Genomic DNA, 14,480 nt, shown 5'->3' on the forward strand with positions numbered 1-14,480 from the left:
TTGTTTTCCTTATGGACTATTTTGAACATTTCCTAAACAGTTTCACTTCTGGATGAATAATCCCCCATCCCCTTCCTGCCCCAAATGACACAGGTACACCGACTGCTGGTTAAAATAAGCCCACGTTCCAAACTCTTGGCGTTACCCCAACTCTGCATTAAAACGGGATCATTCCAACACAAGGTACTCCAATGGAAACATCGTACAAAGGTTACCAGCATCGTTTGCTTTCCTTCTGTCGATCCATCTCAATGACTTTATATATGTATATATATAAACGTGTACGTATGTATATGCACAGACATATACACACACACGTTGTTATATGTAGGTGGAAAAAGCAAGCTCCGACATTTCAATTGAACATTCAAGTCATTTAAGGAGGAGCTGTCTCAACAGTCCGAGCTCGGATCGAGTTATATCAGGCACTTTCAGTTTTTCCTTTAGTTTGAAACCACATGAGACCCACACGGACACGCTCACAACAACGCGAAGGAAAGAGAAGCAGTGTGTCACTAAATGGAGTCCTCTGGGAATCGGGCAACTGAGAAGCAACGCCGGAGTGAGGGACGTGGCCAGGGGTGCAGCTCCAGGCACATGGAGGCATCCCTTGAGTTGCAAAGTAGGCATGTTGCTATTGGCTTGGCAGTGAACCACTTCAAATTATACATATATTATATATATATATATAATATAAATATTATATATATATATATATAAGAAAAGGTATTTGCTTTTCCTTCTATTTTTTTTTTTTTGCCTTTTTTTTTTTTTAATAATTAATCAATAAATAAATACTAGATGATCTCAATTGTACCAAAACTGGATATCAGAAAAAAAGACCTGTGCAAAAATACATATTTAAATATGTACAATCAATTAACAAAATATGTTTTCTGAAATAGGGATACTTCAATATTTATAATAGAACAAGAAATTCCAAAATAAAGATACAAAAGTATGTTTTTTTCTTTTTCTTGTATAATTCTTTGTTCATCATTGCAGCAATTTATTTTTAGGTTAAGAAAACTGCAGGAGTCATAACGAGAAGTCGGAAAGACTATAAAAAGTGTCTCTCTTAAATTAATACCAAAATCTGTCTAGAAACAACCCAGCCACTGCTGATTCCTTTTTGCAAGGAAAATGGATTTTCAGCTTCCTTTGTTATTTACAGTCAGAACCAGGGGGCTTGAGACAACGCTCTGCTTGGAACCGAGATCTAAAACATACTGTAAAAACAGCTCTATGCCCACAGCAGGCGGACCTGCAGTGCTGCAGCCCGCTACTCCAGCAGCTTCCAGCCTGGCTCTGCTCTCACTTGAAGCTCTGCCGGAGGAGCACGAGTTTGCCATTATGCTTTCAGATCAACAGAACCTTACCAACGGGGCGAGTTTGGGCACAAACTCACGAGATTCCATTCTTGCCAAATCGCTTGTCCCTGTTGTATTTAAGAGTCGAATTGCACTTGTGACTGACATCGTCCCAAAGTGACATTTCTGCCCCAGAGATTTCATCACAGCACGGGTTTCACTCCACACGCGTTGAGACTTAACGATGCATTTTGATTTCTCTTTGTGGCGTAATACTTTGGTTCCTTTCGCATCAAACCAATCACAGTTCCAACAATCCTCTCAGTAGGGCGCCTTATTAATTACGGATCCTCCTGTTCCTGAACGGTTGTGTGGGACTTTGTTTATTTTAAAATCAAAGTTTGCATAATAAAGAGTCTATAACACGTCGCTTCCTAAGAGTGATCTTTTATATCAATTCAAAAGCTCAGGTGTCTGCATAGAGGCCGCTTGCTTTGCCGTACGACACCGCTTTTGTAGCAAGTTCAGGTGAAACTGAAAGCATCGTCAGGTAAACAACTCAGCGACTGCTACTGGTAGTGGCTTTGGATTCCCTGATGTACAACTTGCCACCGGAATGGGGAAGGCTGGGCAACGGGAACAACGTGACAGGCTCAGATTGTCTGTTCTCAGCGACGGCTGGTGCCCCTTTAAGGCAGAAAAATGTCTTCTTGGTCAATACTCTGTTTGCCTTGGCTTTGCCCCTTCAGAAAATTTCAGTCTGTTTTTGAGACTTTACCTAAAAACTTAACAAAAGGACCCCGACGAACCAAACCCCAACACAACAACGAGCCCTTGAGCAGAATTCACTTCTGAGATGTTCTGAAGCAACGCAAAACATTGCCTACAGGCTGAGTGGGTGCACAGAACCATGCAGGGCCCCCTGACTCACAGTGCCAGGTGGGAGCACAAGGGCTGCAACGTGCACAGCTGCACCTGACATGGAACTCAGCCGTCATCCACTCCCCAGCTCTGGGGAAATAAAATGAAATCTGAGTGGTTAAAAGCACGAACGCTTCAGTTCTACAAAGAAGGCATAAAATAAGGGACTTTTTATTATTATTATTATTATTATTATTATTACTATTTTTTTTAGAAAATATTTAAATAGTTTAAATACTTCACTTTAAAAGGGCTATTTCTTTTTTTTTTTTTTTACAGGCTGGAAGGCCAACCCAGCCTAACGTAACCAACACGGTTGTTATTTCACAAATAACAAAGGTTGATGGCATACAGTAAAGGTCAAGAAATACGTTCTTTGGGCACATAGTTCTAGAGGTTATTTGCCTTTGCTTCATATTTTTGGACTGCTTCAAAAACAATTCACTTTTCGTTTTCTTCTGCAATCAGATCTTATCCAAAAGAATAAAAAACAATTCCTGTATCACCCAAGCGTAACGTTTTTATGCTTGTTTTTTTCTGAGCCACGGCCTCAAACAAGTTGTTGCTGTTTACTGTTCCGATCGCTGTTTTAACGTTTGTTTGTTATTAAACTCTTGATACCTCCTTATCCCAAATCACTTGCAAAAGGCTGGGCAAAACACAGACTGCTTGTTTGAATTGTGCTATTTCTATATCCCATTAAAGGAACATTGCTATAAAAACACTAAAGCCATCTTCCCTTCTCAAGGGCTTCTTTCCATTGTGCCTCACGCATTTTTGCCCCTTGTTGCGGGCTCCCCTGTGCTGACAGTGTCCACCTGGCAGCTATCACCTACAAAAGACACCATCAGTATAAAAATAAGTCCACAGTAATGTTTATTTTCCCCCCCCTACCCCAGAAAACATTCCTTTGCCCAGCCAATCTATGTCAAAGAGTGGCAAGATGATGTACTCCTGTAAGTAAAATCTCACAGATTTGTAGCAAACCAGTCCAGACCACCGTTAACACTGATAAGAGCAATTATGTGGCTGAACTTCATCCAGTGTCCATTTCTAGTAATTTCACTGCTACAGACATGGCTTCAGGGAAATTCCTTGTTTGAGTGACAGTCCAGTAGATTTCCACACCTGAGGACCATGGGAAGCTGGGAAAACTCAAGGCATCTTGGAGTCCAGAATTCCAGATGGAGGTTTTGCTTGTAGTGAAAATTGTCCAGTTCTTTTCTCACCATGGTATATTCAGCTATCAGGGACGGGCCTTTGGCTTTTGAGCAAATAAATGGAAGAGAAGTATGAGTGAGCCAGGCTGTTTTAGCAGGAGCTCCTAAAAGACATTTTCTGGACATTTGAGAGCATATTTTGGGGAGAACCAGCAGGCATAACCTGACACACCACTCATAAGCAGTTGGCTCATCTGAAACTTCACAATTCTCAAGCTAGTGCTTTTTCAAGTTATAGTGGTTTTGGACACAACCTCCTTCCTTCAAATTGCATTTTTCTTTTATTTTTTATGGTACAGTTGGAGTAACAACTGTCAGCTAAGCCCAAAAAGAAGGTTCAGTCAAATAAATGATTGTTTGTTATCTTAAACACAAGTGGTGAAAGCCGCCTTTACAGCTGAAACTCAAAATTCAGCAGCTGATCTGAAAAAGATCTCGCTGACCTCCTACCTCTTGGCATGCTCAGATTTCAGGCTTTTTAGCACCAGGGGAAACAAAAAGAGCCTTGAGTTTTCATCTGGAAAAATCTAGTTCCAAATCTGCCCTCTAAAATTCCGTTTTCTATACTCTTTTAATTGCATATGAAATCATTTTAGCCCTCCAAATGATCTTTCAGACCAATCTGGAGTGACAAGAAGTTTAAGCTCAATTTATCAAGAAACTTCTTTCCCAATACTATTCCAGTGCCATGTGTTTAAAAGAGTAAAACTCCAAACTAGTTTTTTCTTTTATTATAGTTATAGTAAATGTTTGTTTTATAAACTACAAAGGTTTCTATCTATCTTACTTCTAAAATTTAATCTTGTTAATACTAAGAAGTTAGTCAATGGCACCTTGGGATTATAGGCTTATTTTATCACAGTTCTGTTATCAGCATCATTATGTTTCACTTTGTAGAGTGTTTATTACTGACACGAAAAGAGGAATTTAGGCTGAGACGTTCAGTTCAGCCCCACGGCTGGCTGCGAGATTTTATAATCGTTATTATTTGTTTTTAAATGCAAGAATTGAATTTTATCTGAGAGCGATTCACAGGGAGAGCACCTGTGGGAACCCGGGATGTTGTGTTTAAGGTGGCTTCAAAAGTACATAAATAAACTCACGCTTTATACGACAGAGTTTATAAAAATCCTGCACAAATGTACTATTAAAAAGACTCAAAGAACACGACCAAGTAAGGAAGCTGTCTTTTCCTTGAAGTATCTGAAATTGGCTATTAATAATTAAGAGAGCAAATCTAAATATCAGCATGTGAAGGGACACGTTCGTACTGGGTTACTTGGAGACAAAAGTTCCTACCTGATGAAGAAGAGAATTGTTCATCAGTCCTTGTGTCCCTGGGATTGCACCAGTGTGTTTTGCGTGAACATTATTCACCGATGGCAATTTGGCAACTTTGTTTGACTTGCTGCTGCTGCTGCTGTTTATGCTGCTTGAACCAGGTGGGCACTTTCTTTTCTTCCCTATTAGTTTGTCTAGGGAAGGATGCGAATGTGAAAAACCGCTGTGCGAGTTCACAGTCAGCTCGCTGGACTGATGAACAAATGGCCCTAAGGAGAGAGTGGAATCGCTGCTGTTCATCATCACGCTCATTCTTTTTATTGATTCTGCAGGGCTTCCAGTAGGAGGACCCCTCCCTGATTGGTCATGTTTGAGGCTAACGGAGTTAGCTTTGCTAGTCATACAATTGAGGCCAACGCTGTGGGACGAAGATGTCACCGACGGATGATAGGAGGTCCCAGAGTTTCCAGAGTTAACCACACAGTTTTTTCTAAAGGACTCTGTGGAATGAGAAGGTGCTAGCAGTGCGGAACTGTTTTTACGCTTCTTTCCTGAGCCGCCGCCGCTGCTGACGCTGCCGGTGCTGTTACAGGTGCCACTGCCAGCAGAAGATTCCTTAGGTTTAAAAGATTTGCTGGATTTCAACTTCTGAGGTTTGCTGGGCATAGGTGAAGGTACAGAGGAAAGCACTGTAGGTGTTGAAGGGGACGAAGACACTTGTCTTGATTGCATACTGCAGACAGGATCCACTGCACCCAAGGTAGCGGGATTTGCATTTAGTGTAGTTCCATGTGATGGTACCGATTTATTGTTCAGAGACGTACAGGAAGGAGACACCAGAGCTGGAGAGGACATAACGGTGGTGGGGAGGAGGAAACCTGTCGTGCTGACCCCATACTGAGAAGCAGGTAACGCATTTGTCCGGTGTGGTGCACGAACTGCTGCTGTGCTACTAGATGCTGGTGGAATTTTCCTGTGGGTAAACAGGAAAACAAAGAAACAGGTAGCTCCCCTTCTTTGGGATAACATTTAGCATCATTAATCAATCTCGAGATACAGTCACTCCAGTTCCAAAATATTTTCCTAGCACTTACTTAATAGCTGCAAGAAAACGATGAAAGTTTGAGGGAACTGGGTTTGATTAGCACTGAGAAGAGAAGGCTCCAGGGAGACCTCATCGTGGCCTTCCAATACAGGAGGGAAGCATATAAACAGGAGGGTGAACGGCTGTTTACGAGGGTGGGTAGTGATAGGACAAGGGGGAATGGCTTTAAACTGAGACCACGGAGGTTCAGGTTGGATATCAGGAGGAAGTTTTTCACTCAGAGGGTGGTGACACACTGGAACAGGTTGCCCAAGGAGGCTGTGGATGCCCCATCCCTGGAGGCATTCAAGGCCAGGCTGGATGTAGCTCTGGGCAGCCTGGGCTGGTGGCTGGCAACCCTGCACATAGCAGGGGATTGAAACAAGATGAGCACTGTGGTCCTTTTCAACCCAAGCCATTCTATGGTTCTATGAAGACAGGGAAAGCACACGCCATCCACCTTTGGCTTCACTAATCTAAAGACAGGATTATTTGTCTGTAACTGAAGTTACAGGTTTTGTTTATTTCTACAAATACCAGCAAGAATAAGAACTCCTCCACTTGTACTCACTTCCACATCTGCGAGTTAAGATGCTTCTCCACCATGAAGTTAAGTGCACATCGAATATGGTTCCACCGCTTATCAAACACGTAATAACCTCTTCCAATCTGCCGACTACCAAATGTGCAAAACTGAAAAGACAGATTTTTTAATTGGCATTTTCTACTTTCAGTAACAAAATATCTGTTTATACATACACGTGAAGTTTTATCATTTCTAGATGTCTAAAGCAAGGATTTTGTACATGCAACTATCACTTCTGAGTAGCTGTTAGCTTACCTGCTTATAGCCTGTATAGCCTAACCAGGCAATGAAGTTTGTGATTTAATATAAACTAAGTGGTTTTAACAGGCAGAAATTGGAAGAGAGGTGCATCTACTGCTAAGGTTGTACCTTAAGGTTCAACTTGCTTCTTCAACTAAGCAGTCAACATTTTGTCAAAAACAGTAATAATAAATCAACTTGCATTATCAATTAGTAAGAAAATAAGAACCTTAAAACCTGAAAAAGATATATACACAATAGAAATCCACCCTTAAAACCCCCAAGGTATTTGTTTACAAATTCAGAGCCAGTGAGAGACCAAGGTTAACTTTGACTTAAAACATACAGCGGCTGGTTGAGGATGATGACCTGAATAATGACAATCCAGTTTTTCAACAGGCTCTTCTTTTTCATCACATTCTCCCTCATCGCTGGATAACCGAGATGCTGGCTCAGCTGCAGGCAAGGGAGGGTGAGGGGACTCGTGGACAGAAGGAGAATCGCTAGGGGCATTTCCACTGTGCTGGGCTGGGCAGCCTGGAGGCCTGGGCAAGGGAAGCAACAAAGGTATTATTAAGGCAAGGCCTAGCAATAAGCACTTAAGGATATTTTAGTACTGACAGAAGGAAATATACATTAACAATTGTTTGGTACGATCCAGAGTCTCACAACATACCTACTTAGGGGAAGGACAGGAGGTGTTGTACCCCTGGAAAAGCAGCAATAGTTGGAAAAAATGTTTAAATTGATGCAAGTCAGCTTCTGCTGTTTAGAACTCCAAACCCTTTTTTGCTATGAGTTACAACTCAGTGTGTAACTGTGAACTGCAGACAAAACAGTCACCAGGTCTAGAGCAAAAACGCTACCCTGTCCCGAAGATCTCTCTCTCTCTTTCAAAATTCACATGACGAAGCAATCAGTGTTAATTTCATACTACTGGATATGCAGATTGTTCTTACCTTGGAAGACTGGGGGGGTGAGATTTGGGTTTGTTAGGTAATAAAGGCTTTGATTCTGTAAGAGTAACTCCATGAGAATTTTGGTGCAGCTCCTGGGAAGTTTTAGTAGGTGAGGGATGTGGTTCCCTGAGAGGGGGCATCTGCTGATGATGATCCGAATGTCGAAGAAGTTCCTTTTCCCTGGTTTTGCTTTTGTGCTCAGCTAACAACACATCAAATCGTTTTCTTCGACCCTGTACAGCCCTCCGCTGCGTTAAGGAATGTGTCTGCAAAGCCATGAATAAATCATTAATCCCAGGCCATTAGATCTGTGGAAATTAAACACTCAAGACACATGTCTGGAGCTCTAGAATACAGACAATCACCCTGTTTGTGGCTTAGTGAACAAACACAGAACAGAAGAATGACTTACAGAACAAACTTGGACAGTTCTGGGTGTGATTATATTGCTTGATAGATTATATTGCTTGATACAAAATAACCAAAAACAGCAATTGAGTTAAAATTTGTTTCAAAGGTCTTCCAAATGTCTTTTCAAAACAAGAAATCACCCAAGTTCAGTCACTGTGGGTTGTTAGCGACAGCTTCATCTACCTTTGTTCTGCACGGGGCTTATTTAACTGATCCTTCCCTTTCTAACAGTTTAGCTGCTTCCCATAAGAGTGGCTAAACATTACACAATTGCAGGGGACTGGGATTTTCAGTTGTTTGGGACTCATTGATATCCACTTCTCCCCCAAAGACTTGTGAGCCAAAGAACACTTCTTATCTGATGGAAAGTTCTTAAAGATTGCTTTATTTCGGTTTGGCCCCCAGGTGTAGCTCACAGCATCCTCAGCAGACTCATTTCTCAGTAAGCTGCAGGGGTCCATCCAGTGGCACTGGTGTCTGCACAAACACCTGCTAAGTATTTGCTGCAGGTTTTGCTGGGAGAAAGGGAAGGGTACAGCTCGGCTGTGCTATGTACACGTGGAGTTAGAAGCATTCCAGTGCCAGCATCCATGTTTAAAAGGTTTACACAATAATGAAGAACTGCAGGTTACTTTAAGAAATATGTTTTTGGATAAATAATTAACTGGATTCTGAAAACAGCTCCTTCTTGGTTGTTGGCAATGTTGCTTTGAGAGGAACCATTTACAGAGGCGATTACTGACTGCAAAAACTTGTACTTTTCTGTGTTTCATTATATTACCCCAGAAATCAAATGTAAACCTTGCAAAATCTTACCCTGGTTAAGACATCCTACCTTGCATGTCAAAGACCTAGTACAGGGTTTCTTGGTTTCCACATCAATGACACCACAGTATATATCAGGATCAAATTCTCTCTCTGTCAAAGATGCACAAATATCCCATCATTGAAAACAGTTATAATAAAGACATTCTGAAATACTAACATTTTCTTTACAGAATTTAGCCATACTGCCAATGTTTTCAAGTAGGACACATGCAAACGTGCACAAAGATATGTACAATAATACTGTACAAATACCGAAATTACTGCACCATAACACTGTTTTCATATAGGAAAGAAGGAAAATTAAACCCCTTTAAAGACAGTGGAAGAGAGAAACTTTAGAACACAAGCTGATAACTGTAACTTCTGGTGGTTTCTGAAAGCAACAGCCACATTTTAAGTCATTTGCATCCCTTATGAACGTGTCTGATCATAAATTTAAATTCTAATAGGTAAGCAAACCTCGTTACAACTTAAGTGTTCTAAGAATAAATATTAATAAACTTCCAAAGGTTATTTCTATATGTCTTTTCTACACGTACACTAATAAAGAACAATATAGCAAATAATATTTAAAACCAATTACCTGACAATCTTTTATGTAAAAATTTCCTATTATTTGTATTTTCTTCAGGTTTCTTTTCCAAAAATGGAGGCACAGAGAGAAGACCTTTACCATTCAGTATCTGTCCAGGGGAAGGCAAGGGTGGCTTTGGTATTGAGGGACAATTAAGGCCAGTCTTTATTGAGGAACTCACAGTAGTAGAACAAGTTGGACCAACAGCAGCTTTCAGTTGGGCACCATCTATCTTTGGATGAATCTTTTCCACTTTGACAGATGGAGTCATACTATTGTTTATGAAAAAGAAACAGAAACAATTGCAAATGGTAGAACAATGTGTCATAAATTACAAAAAGTACTCCAAATGCTGTATTACTCAATACTCAGATCTATTAGTAACACAAATTTAGACGCTCGTCCTTAATTCTCAGTTCTAATACTTTTATTTTTTCTTATGTATTTTCACATATTTTCTGATGTCTACCCATTTCTCCTGAGCTTTTTCCACCAATTCTTCTTAAGTATATCAGAGTCCTCACTGACTTCAGAAACTTCCCTACAATGAAGGTAGAGATACTAGATCAAAGAACGAAGACCCCCTAGTAGCACAGCCGTTATTTACAACAACTCAAGGTGCACCTTTGCCAGCGTTGTGTTCAACAATTCCATTAGTTGAACTATCAGCTTAGACTAGGCTGCTTAAAGAGATCTGGTGGAGTTTAAAGTGATCTCTCAGAACAAAAACCCTCTGCGACAACAAGAAATTCTCCTGATAGAGCAGTTTCTATGCAAGTGTTAATGCTCCATGCTTTCTCAAAACGTATACTCACATTTTATCATGGGGAACTTTGCTATGCTGTACCGGATGCATTAACCTGTTGTTTCCGCTGATCTGCAGCTTGTCTTTGGGTGATTTCAACAACTTGGAACTTGATGATGATGATGATGCACTAGTACCTCCACTGGATGAACGGTTGCTCCCACTTCCACCGCTACCTTTGTTTTTTGAAGGGAAAGATGAAATGAGGGAAAATACTGAAGAGGAGGGAGGAGTCAAAGGCGGCTTGCTGGAGGAGCTGTGTCTTCTTTCTGGAGAGGAGAATAAAGAAAAAGAAGGTTAAACTCGCAAGGCCCAAACAGAAACAATTCTTAAATACTTCACATTGTCAGTTATTCCATTAACATCTTTCCTTTACTGGCTTGGGAGGTTCTCTGCTACACACGGAGCACACACTGAGGATTCAACCCTCACTGTAAGCCATGAGGTTCCATTCATTGCTGGTGAGCTACATTGCTCAATCATTACAGCTTAGCTTTTACTATGCACTCCCCACTCTCCATCTTACAGGGCGAGAAAGTGAGACTCAAATGCAGACCTCAGAAACACAAAGCAGAGACCCCTATTTCCCAGGTCAAGCAAGCTTAAATATCAGACTTCCTCAAGCAGTAACTACTCTCTGTTAGCATGTCTCCTAATAGTCAAACTGATAATGGAGCAAAAACAAAAGTCCACTTTCTGATGATCTTTCAGTGTGGAATGCCCTGAGAACAAGGGCTGAAGCAAGGAGTTACATGCCTTTTGGTTTTCTTCTTATTCATTCTATCAATCCTTTCAAAATAGAATCCTATTTAGCAGGAAAAGGAGCAACGTATATTCTTCTTTGAGAAAGGATATCCAAACACTTGAACAGTCAGATTTTATCAGTAGACATGCGGGAAATTATTTAACTTTAAAGTGTTAGCATTAAATATTAACCATTAATACATTTCCAGAACCACTCCAGTTAAAATAGTCTATATCTCACAAGGGTTTTTGGGGGGGATAATGAATTCTCAGACATGGAATACTCAACAGCTGCACGGAGTTCCCAGCTCTGCCTACACAGACACACTAACGGAGCATTTGCTCAGCTGATCTTTGGACACCTGTGATTCCTAAATGAACCCTGCACGTAATCAACACCTGCTTAGAGATGTCCCTCTGGCAATCTAGTGTATGCAAACCATGGATCTAAGAGAGAACTGAGGATGAACAGATCCATCTGTGGGTAACACCTCCTTCCCAGCTGCTATTGCTAATGGTGCCCACATGCACCACTGGATCCTTTATGCACTTTGACTTAAATTTACTTAAGCTGCCAAGGAAGCAGGCTACTCATGCAGAAAATACAAAGTAATATATCCACGTTCTGCCTATGGGATCTGTTTTTCCCTCCCGTCCTAAGTACAGCAATGACATGATAGGGGGACGATGGCTGATAAGAACTCCACTCAGAGCTGGAAGCTGTGATGTTCATTCAGTATGATCTGCTTAGTTTTCTAGAACCCTATGCCATTGAAGAGTTCTCATGTATGCTAACATACTTATATTCTAGCCAATTGCTGTGCTTCTAACGTGACATGCTGCTTATTGCCAAAAGTCTTTTTATAGCAATGGCAAGAATCCCTGAGCAGCTTTGATAAGTTACTATTTGAGGGCCATTAGTTCAGCGATGCTACACCCTATGAGATTACTCCGTGAGATAATGAGAAGAATTGCTCAATACTCTGCCACCTTCTGTGTATTTAGAAAACCCAAAGTCTGAGTACTTAATAGAGTCACAAATAATCTCTAGTAATCTAGTGGCCCACTAATGTAATCTCTGGGAGTTTGTTTTATTTTTCCTTTTGGAAAGGGGAGTGTTGCTTTCTTGGAAACAACTTGGCAGGCGAGAAGAAAATGAGCCTGGGATAACACTGAGTACCTCCTTGCCTCCCAGCATTAGGAATAAACTGGGCAAAATATTAATGTCTGTTATTGATTCAAACGATACGGACACTTCTCTCCTGGCAGCTTCAGCTGGTACCATTCAATTAGCTCCAGACAGAGTCATTACTGACTGCTACCTGCATGAATGTTTAATAGCACCAGTCTCAATACACGTGAGTTAATGAAAGAGGCAAATCTGTTACTGCTGATAATCAAAAACATTGACCTAGGAGAGCTAAGGCTAATGGCTGATCAAAATGCAAGACTACGGTCTGCCAGAGACACTACAAAGATGTTTTCTCTGCCAGAACTGCTGCTGAGGTGTCTTAATTTAGCTGAACACGGGCAGTCACAGCACAAGTAAGCACAGATATCCTTGGGATGTTAGCAGACTTCTCAGTGACAGGACAGTCTGATTCAATCCACTACCTATTGCTTATTACTGGGGAAACTGTTCTCACTGCAGTGTGAGACACTGAGGAGGCAGAGCTCCCTGCTACACAAGTCTTCTGGTCATGTCCTCAGTTACCCATTACAGGAAAATCTGCCACAGCAAAAATCAATATATCTGAGGGAAACCTGTACCAAAACAAAGCCTTAAATCTTCATGAGGGGGCTTAAATAAGTGGTCTGAGCTTCAAGACCAGGTTTTCACTGCCTTTACACATCACAGTACATCACATCGCAGGGCATGGCTTTTCCATCCCAAGAATGATATAGAATAGCTTGCAAAGAGAGGTGATCTGACAGTCCTGTTAGACCAGGAGATGCGACAGTGTTACAAAAACCTCCAATGCATGTTACGATGCACTAAGGAGAAGAGAGAAAATTAAAACTGTGCAATCTTCACTCATTTCCAATGTATTTACTGACAGACTGACATACTCTCTTCACGGACAAATTACTACACAGACTGTCACTGAATATCCATGACCACTATGCACGTTATGCCAGCGCATCGATGATTAACTCCACCAATCATTTGCCAATCTAAGGTAGTTCCCATATGCCATTAATTCTGACTTGACTTGAAAATACTTTAAAAAAATATAATCACCTCCAGGTGTTCAGTTTTCAGTCTTTTAAAAGTCAACACACGTGCACCTTCCCTTCACGTAACTCTTGAAAGAAAAAGGGTACTTTTTAATGTTCTGATTGCTCCTGCAAAACCTCAAAGTGGTATTTCAAATACAGAGCCTGTCCAACGTGGTTCTCATCTCTGAAATCTCAAGGGAAGGTTTCTGTTTGTTTTTAAAGCACAAAGAGCTTTTGCTTTGGATAAACAATTGGGAAGTTCCCCTTGATCCCATTCAGACTTGTAGGAGACGCAGAAGATTCACAAACATTAAAGCAAGTTGAATGACACCATTTTGTCCCCAGTGTAATCAGTGATGAGCTGCAAATCCAACTCACAGCACTCTGCAGAGCATGACTTAATGTTTAGTATTACATGCAGCCTGAATTTATCAGGTTTAGTTAACTGGAAAAGGAGAGGAGGAAGAAAGAAAACAAAGTCTCCCATCATATTTGGTTACTGCTTCTAGGCAGTAAGCACTCAGTTTTATTTTGATTTATAACCTTATTTCCACACTAACCTAAGAGAAAATCATTTTCCTAAGATAGTAATTTGCTGTATGCCAAACAAAAATAAGTATATAATCAAAGTCTTCCAAATTTTCTTCCCAGGTCTACGCTTCGTCTCCAAACTTCAGGAAGTGTTCTGTGGTGCTCATTCTCCATGTGCATCAATTAATAGCTTTGGGCAGCAAACACGATGTACAGATCGAGTTTCATAAACCCATTTTTTTTTAATACTGACTGCTTACGTCTGTACTGGGCAAGAAGTCAAACTGACCTGTGTCAGTCCTGGCAGAGCCATCACTAAAACTGAAGAACACCCATTCAAATCCTCAGGCCAGTTTAACCCAATGAAAAATGCTGTGACTTCAGACAACAATTCAGTTTTAGCACAGGTGAACCGAGCTGTAAGAGTATTATTCAGAGTACAGAGCTCAATAAGTTTACTGAAACAAAGCATAAGCTTACATTTCTGTAGCTATTACCTGACATGTCTAGCCTAAACTAAAAGCATGTTAAGTGCTACCTGAAACAAGCTTATCCTTTTTTCATCACACTCATCTACTACACGGCTTATCACTTCAGAGATGAATTAGCACAGTCATATTAAAACAAGCACCATTCACCTGAGATGCAATTTTCTTCAGTGCACATTTCTACAGTCATTTTGGAGAACTAGTTTTCTAATTGCTCCAGAAAGATGGGATGCAGTGCATGCCATGAGGACACAGACTGGGACTGGAGAAAGCCCAGA

The 14,480-nt window shown here is 40.9% G+C and overlaps 1 protein-coding gene across 5 annotated transcripts in view; it reads right to left on the minus strand.

Moving 5' to 3' along the window:
* Positions 1–854: 854 nt before the first annotated feature.
* ATXN7 (ataxin 7) overlaps positions 855–14,480 on the minus strand; it is a 77,404-nt gene continuing 63,778 nt past the window's right edge. For all 5 annotated transcript variants that reach the window (XM_072347302.1, XM_072347304.1, XM_072347301.1 and 2 more), the window contains 8 exons: positions 10,230–10,488; positions 9,424–9,686; positions 8,848–8,930; positions 7,602–7,867; positions 6,989–7,187; positions 6,388–6,509; positions 4,751–5,705; positions 855–3,495 (listed from right to left, as the gene is read on the minus strand). In XM_072347302.1, coding sequence (XP_072203403.1) covers positions 3,478–3,495; positions 4,751–5,705; positions 6,388–6,509; positions 6,989–7,187; positions 7,602–7,867; positions 8,848–8,930; positions 9,424–9,686; positions 10,230–10,488 — 2,165 coding nt within the window. In that variant the 3' untranslated portion in view covers positions 855–3,477. The remainder of the gene's footprint in view (positions 3,496–4,750; positions 5,706–6,387; positions 6,510–6,988; positions 7,188–7,601; positions 7,868–8,847; positions 8,931–9,423; positions 9,687–10,229; positions 10,489–14,480) is intronic.

Source organism: Excalfactoria chinensis, chromosome 12 (genome assembly GCF_039878825.1).
Source record: "Excalfactoria chinensis isolate bCotChi1 chromosome 12, bCotChi1.hap2, whole genome shotgun sequence".
Classification (NCBI taxonomy): Eukaryota; Metazoa; Chordata; class Aves; order Galliformes; family Phasianidae; genus Excalfactoria; species Excalfactoria chinensis.